The sequence below is a fragment of the Pteropus vampyrus genome, unplaced genomic scaffold (genome assembly GCF_000151845.1).
Source record: "Pteropus vampyrus isolate Shadow unplaced genomic scaffold, Pvam_2.0 Scaffold180, whole genome shotgun sequence".
Classification (NCBI taxonomy): Eukaryota; Metazoa; Chordata; class Mammalia; order Chiroptera; family Pteropodidae; genus Pteropus; species Pteropus vampyrus.
Genome location: NW_011888961.1, coordinates 2,110,823 through 2,117,328, shown reverse-complemented (window position 1 = coordinate 2,117,328; position 6,506 = coordinate 2,110,823). Strand labels below are relative to the sequence as shown.

Below are 6,506 nucleotides of genomic sequence, written 5' to 3'. Positions count from 1 at the left end.
CAGTTTCAAATGAGTTTCTCCCGCCCTGGTAAGGAAGGGGAAGAATTTTGAGTTCTAGAGGTGGGGGCGGAGGACAGCAACAGCTCAGGGGAAGGAGCAATAGGGAAAATGCGCCCCCTTCAGGACCCCAGGAGACAGAGCATAGATCTCTTTCTGCTGGATCGAGGTCACCTCCAGGGCTGCCTCTCAGAGCCAACAAACCCCATCCCTGTGCAGCACCCTCCCACCCCACCCCAGGCCAGGCCTGCGCCCTGGCTCAGCTCACAGGCTCTTCCCCCGTCTGACCATGCCCTGGCTTCTCCCCATTATGGATGATGGCTGGTCCCTGCCTCACCTCCTCCGGGAAGTCCTGCACACCTGCTACGTCCATGGCGGTACAGAACCAGCACGCAGGCTGGCACACACCTCGCACAGCACACACCAGGTCTCAATGAGCAGAGAGGGCACTAGTGCCTGATGCCTCGCGCCTTGTACAGCACCAGACCCAATTCTATGGTTGAGAGAGGGATTTTTAAAAATGGGTATGCCCTCCGCTTTACCTGCCCTGATTTTATTCTCTACATCTGTGTAGCAAATGGAATTAGAATAATTGAGGGGTCACCTAGGGCAGTGGTAGAAAGGAGGATAAAAGATCCTCAGTAGTCAGCAAGTGAAGCTGCCCAGGAGACAGGAGAGGTGGGAGCCTGACTCGAATGAACTCTCCAGGGCTCAGTTTGCTCATCTGTGAGACGGGGAGGACAATCGGTAGCTGTGAACCCCATGATCTCAATTGGCTGGCTCTGTGATTTGTTCCCCATAGTCCTTGCCCCTCTCCACAGCTCACTGCAGCTTTGAGGGAGGGCATGTGGAGAGGGCAGACAGAATAAAAAGTGAGGCCTCATCAAATCTCTGTTGAAAGGGTTCAGAATGTCACTTCCGGGTAAAGTGAGGAAGCACGCAGGGCGCCCGTACCTGTGGCGGTTCTCACATTCTCGTGGATCCCACCCTGGGCCTTTAGGAACTCTGTGGAGCATGTCATGGCTTAGCTCACTCTGGCATAAAAGGGGTGGGGAGGAAAGCATAGACGAGTGGCAATTTTTACTTAAAAGTTGCCACCTGGAATCCAGACTTGGTCTGCGGTGACCCGGAAGCAGAGCTGAACATTGGTTTCTCCATGGTGTGCTGCACACATGGCCGCTTCAGCTTCCGAGTTTTGCAGACGTGGTCTTTGCTCTCTAGCATCCTCCCACTTAAAAGAGATAAAAAGAAACCCCCATAAAAGTGAACATCAATGGTTTCTCTTGAAAAGAAAGCAAATATGCTTAAAGTACTAACACATTGGCTCTAAGTATAGTTCGTATTTATAAGCACAAGAGGAATTTGTATGGGGTGCAGGAGCCAAGCTCCAAGGCATCTGAATAAAGAGACTTAAATGGTGGGGAATCGGGGGCACCTCCCTTCTCTTTGGCTGGCAGGGTCTCCTTGGAGCAGCTGGGATTTTAAGGACTACAAGTCAGAGCAGTAGGATCGGGTTACCTTCTGGAGAGGATGCTGGAGAAACAAATGGTGACCTGATCATATATATAGTTCCTTTCTGGTCACACAGAAAGGAAAATTCTGTTTTGATAGGTGAATTACACAGAATATCAGACTGTGAAATTTGTGTTTTCCGACATGAAATCGTTGGTGGCGCTTGTCATGCGTCTCTCATGAGGTTCACACCTATAATTGATGCTTCAATTTCTCTTCTGAGGTCTGTGTCCGGAAACTCAGACAGACAGCACCGTTATGATCATTTCACATTTGGAAACCTGAGGAGCACGAGGGCTGATCTTAGACTACGCAAAGGGGACCATCTGTACTGCTTTGTCTGGAACAGCAATGGCTTCTGCATCTTCTCTTACTGAATTGTCAGTAGTGTCCCCTTTCCCTGTCACCAGGGCTCTGGTTTACATTTAAGTGTAAGGACGCCCCAGCCAGCTGACACATTGCTGGCAAAACGAGGACTAAAGGTCCTATATTATGTTCATTAGATCATCGGTTTAAGCAAATGTTTTCTCAGTTGTCGAAAGTCCTTCATTTCTGAGTTCAGGGGGACAGAGAGCAGCGTGCTCTTAGAAAGGAGACGTGTAACACATCAAACACGAGGTCTCTGTTTGAAACATTTTTGTTTTGCTTGTTTTTTACTTTGTTTTGTTTTCCTTTCACGGTTATCGATGCCTCTGAAAATTACATTATATGACTTCAGCAAGCATTCGCTATTTCTTCTGTGTCCTGATGTCAAGTCATTTTAAGCCATCTTGGCCTTAGGGTTTCAAGTAAAAAAATAAAATAAAACATCTATCAGGGTAATTCCACTTATGCTTGGTTCTAGCAATGATTTTCCTCTTAAAAAACTTACATAAAGGAAGTTGACATGCTCTCCATGGCCTGTAATTAAATAGGCTTGCCGAGAAGACTTACGTAATAGTTCCTGAGTCTTGTGATTAATGTCCATCATGGTGGATGCCCCTTTCAGTTGCATTATCAAAACCAATAATGACCCAATTCTGTAATAGGTTAGCTCTTACTGTAAAATCACCATCTGCACTTACAGCAGTCTTTTATTCCAACCCTTGTCTTTCCTCTTAAATGACACTTTTTGTGTGTTAGTTCATTTTGAGTCATGAATTACTAACATATAGAGCCATTAACTAAGAATTAGTCTTGCACCTTCCCTGGCTAAGAAATGGAGTTGAAAATTGAGCTCTTGGTCTCATTACTGTAGCCCTCTAGACGACTGGAGGAAAATCAAATTTCAAATTCTTCCCGCTTCCTTTATGCCTCTCACAGCAAATTTCAAAGGATGGCGGTAGGCAGATTGGTTTGGGATGGCAATTTTTAAACCCAGAAATTACATTAAACCAAAATTTAAAAAAACCACGGTGTACTTCTAGTACAAATAGCATTTCTTCCTGAAAGGACATCTCCACAGTAACAGCAATGACAATAATAGTATTTTTCATGCAGATCTGAGTTATTGAGCTTAGGTAGTTTGCAGAATTCAGTTACTGTTTTCCAGAGACCCCTCTCGGAGAAACTGACAATCAGCAAAAAGTTCTTAGTAAGGGAAATAACAAATGACTTAGTAAAAGATGTATAGTCAGTGTGACAATGGCATTAATACAGAGCCTTCTCAAATTGTTTTCAGCTCCTATTCTCGAGGAGGAATAAAAGGCTAGCAACTGGTCCACCAGAAGCTTTCCCCCATACAATGGTCAGAAAGTTGAACTATTCAAGAGAATGTGTTTTACTGTAATATATGTCTAGATTTTGTGGTCCATAATGATTTTGTTAATTAACTTCACAGGGAATGCCCTTTTTTTTTTTATCTTTTTTTCTTTTTGGTGCCTTCCACATGGAGTTTTGCTTCTAGGAGTATCTACAGAGGAAGTAGTCTGCTTTGCCCGTGGGGGAGGGGAGGGGAGGGTCCCAGCAGTTTGATCGCGTGGTCAGCTGAGCCGGTGCCTTGGGCTGGCTGGAAACTAACTAGAGTTCGGAACTAGTAGAGAGCTGCCCCCTTTTTCCCCATCTGGGGATCAACCGGGCCCTGAAAGGCGGCTCTCACACTTTCCCAGCAGCCCCCAGGAAAGTGTAATCTGCATCTAAAATGGTTTTTGTTTTTCTGCCTGAATTAGCTAGTGAGGAAGCCCTCCTCTCCCCAACTCCACTCCTGGCATGTGCAGGGTGCTGTCTGTTGTAGATGCCTTGTTGTCTCCTTTATCTTGGGATTTTTTGCCTCTGTACTATGTCAAGTGACAGGTAGGAGCTGCTAGGAGCAGGCTCTTCACACACCAAAGCAAGTTGGGTTGGTGTCAGAGCCCAAGGCCCAGGACATTTGGTTTAGACTGACACTCTGGGGTTGCAGCCCTCTCTCTCTCTCTCTCTCTCTCTCTCTCTCTCTCTCTCTCTCTCTCTCTCTCTCTCTCTCTCTGACATTAATAATTTGAAGACAAATACACAACAGCTATACAAGGATCAGGATAATCTGGACCTGGGGGCCTGAACCCAGATCCCTCCTTCGTGAACATTTTGTACTTGAGGAAACAGTAAGGTTAAAACGAGATTCATCTGGTGTTTGCCCGCAGGACACCAGTACAGAAACTGTGTAAGACTCGTTCCTCCTTAAAGCAAGATTACCAGCTAATTCTGTTGCGAAATCATGGAGACCTTGAATTATCCGCCCTGTCAACCCAACTGCATTTGTGCTGCCAAGCCTGGCTTTGACTTTCTGGAAGATTCACCGCATCTTGTATTTCAAGGAAAATCCTATTAGGAGTTGGGAGCAGGAGGGGTCTCTTCTTCCCTTCCCAGTGTGAGTTTAGCTCACTCCCTGGAATGTCCTCTTCCCTCTGGTCTATATCCTTTGTCCTTTAGGGGCTCCCCCACCTTTTTGTTCTAAATGGCCAAAATATGTCACCCACACTGCCAAAACACACAGGTGACTCAAGGTCAGAATCTGGAGCATAGGCCAGCCATTGTTCAACACGAATTCTTGATCTAAATTAATCTAAAACCTTGCCTGAATGACCTATAAACTGGGTCAAGGTGTGATCGGCAGGCTAACCTTTTTTCCCCCTCAAGTGGCAGTGCCCACTACAGATTAAGATATCACACTTTTCATATTAGTGATTGTGTTACTTTTAAATAGCTGTAATAGCAAAGCTAATGTTGTTTAGATTATTTTCCCATCCTTTTTTTTTTTTTTTTTTTTGTGGACATTGTGCCTAATTTCGCTTTCTGGGAAATTTGCCAGTTTTTCAAGGACTGGGTAAAGAACAAAATAAATATTTGTAGGTAGTTTAAAAAGAGAACGTGTATGTTGGATGCACCTCTGCCCATCCAAAGTAGAGCATTTTAATTGCCTTTCAGATATCTTAAAGTAGTTAACTGGTGAGAGTCAGAAGACTGATTTTACTAGTTTCCTTTTCAGATCTGTGATCCAGGGTGTGTGTGTCCAGAGAGGAGTCAAAGCGTTAAGCAAATGAATACAAACCCTTAAAAGCCCAGTTGAAGTGATTGAAACGGACTGTGTCAAGAGTAAACAACCTCTGTGGATGTTAATCAGGCTCCAAATAGTGCCAGAAAGTGCTTACATCCAGCATCTACTCTTTCTAATTTTTTAAGGGATTTCCCTGACATTTGGAACGCTCAGCAGCTGGCTGTGCATGAGCGTGTGCATCAGCCTATTGGGGACACTGGTTCTGTGTCTGACTGAGAGTGAGGACACCAGAAGGTTCATGCCGGTGACCCTGTGTTTTAAATGTTTACCCCTCTGGCTGCGAAGTCTCATCGCTTTGCGGCGGTGGAAACAGGCCGTCACCTGTTGGGGCCTCGCGAGCGCGCGGCGCCGGGCCTTCGGCGGCCGGGGCGGCGGGGGCCGGGAGCACATCTCCGGCTCCTGGGGGGACCCGTCCCGCCGGCGGGCGGACGGACGCGGGGACGCAGGCACGGCGGGAGGAGGAGGAGGCCCGGCGCTGGAATGCAGCTTTCTCCGGCCAGAGAGACTTCGCACCGGAGTGGAGGATAGTTCGGGGTGGGGTTTCGCGCCGCTCCCTCCTCCCCACCCCCGGGCCCCTTTCCAGGCGCTTTCTGGCCGCTTTCAGAACCGCGCTGGGAAGTTTAAAGAGCAGCGAGGAGCTTGTGCCGTAGGCAGGGACAATGGAAGAAAATGAAAGCCAGAAATGTGAGCCGTGCCTTCCTTACTCAGCAGACAGCAGACTCATGCGGGGTAAGTACAGACTCATTCAAAGATGGAGTTACAGTTACGCGTGTCCTTCGCCGCTTGCTGCGTTGTATGACCCGAGACCCGGCGCGGGGCAAAGAATAGGCGTATTTCTTGGGGTGGTGCGTTTTCAAAACTGGGCGGAGAGCTGTGATTTCTTGGGTTTGACTTTCTCTCTGGCAGGATTTGCTTAAGCGGCCAAAGAAGTGGTGTGGCGATGAAGTGGTGTGGTGATGTCCCATTTGTAGCTCAGAGAGTAGTCAGTTGGTGTTATTATCTCTAGGCAATGACAAATATATCGCTAAAAGCAGCTTTTAATACTCAGGGCTCCGGCCGCGGGCGAAGGCAGTTGTTTCTGTGAAGCTCTGCCTTCCCATTCATTGGTTGGGGGAGTCCATGAGGCAAATGCATGGTGGATGCAAGTTTTGTAGTATGTTCGAGTTAAATCACAGAGTTTGGGGATGTTTCATTTTACAGATCAGGACAGCAGGGGAGCAGTGTACAGCTGGATGATAGAACTCTGAATCTTCTGTGTGTTTTAATTCAAAAGTTGAGAGTTGGTAGACAATGTTGGTAAATTTTCTCTGGGCATTTTCCCTGTAATTGTTTTTATAATAGACTTGTCTTTTCCGTAGGGAATTTCCAGGAGCTTGTGTTGTTCCAAAGAAATTTCACAGTGGTTTGGGTGGAGAAGGGACGGGTCTGCTCTCCAGTGTCTGAGCCTCTGATGCCAGAGGCGGTCCTATACCATCGCTCAGGCAGC

At 46.9% G+C, this 6,506-nt stretch overlaps 1 protein-coding gene across 4 annotated transcripts in view; it reads left to right on the top strand.

Moving 5' to 3' along the window:
- The first annotated feature begins 5,471 nt into the window (after window positions 1–5,471).
- The window catches only part of LOC105299337 (sickle tail protein homolog), a 133,195-nt gene continuing 132,160 nt past the window's right edge, over window positions 5,472–6,506 (top strand). For 2 of the 4 annotated variants that reach the window (XM_023537184.1, XM_023537183.1), the window contains exon 1: window positions 5,474–5,749. In XM_023537184.1, the coding sequence (XP_023392952.1) occupies window positions 5,680–5,749 (70 nt within the window). In that variant the 5' untranslated portion in view covers window positions 5,474–5,679. Of the gene's footprint in view, window positions 5,750–6,506 lie in introns of all 4 variants that reach the window. The other 2 variants (XM_011371021.2, XM_023537185.1) reach the window with 2 other exon arrangements.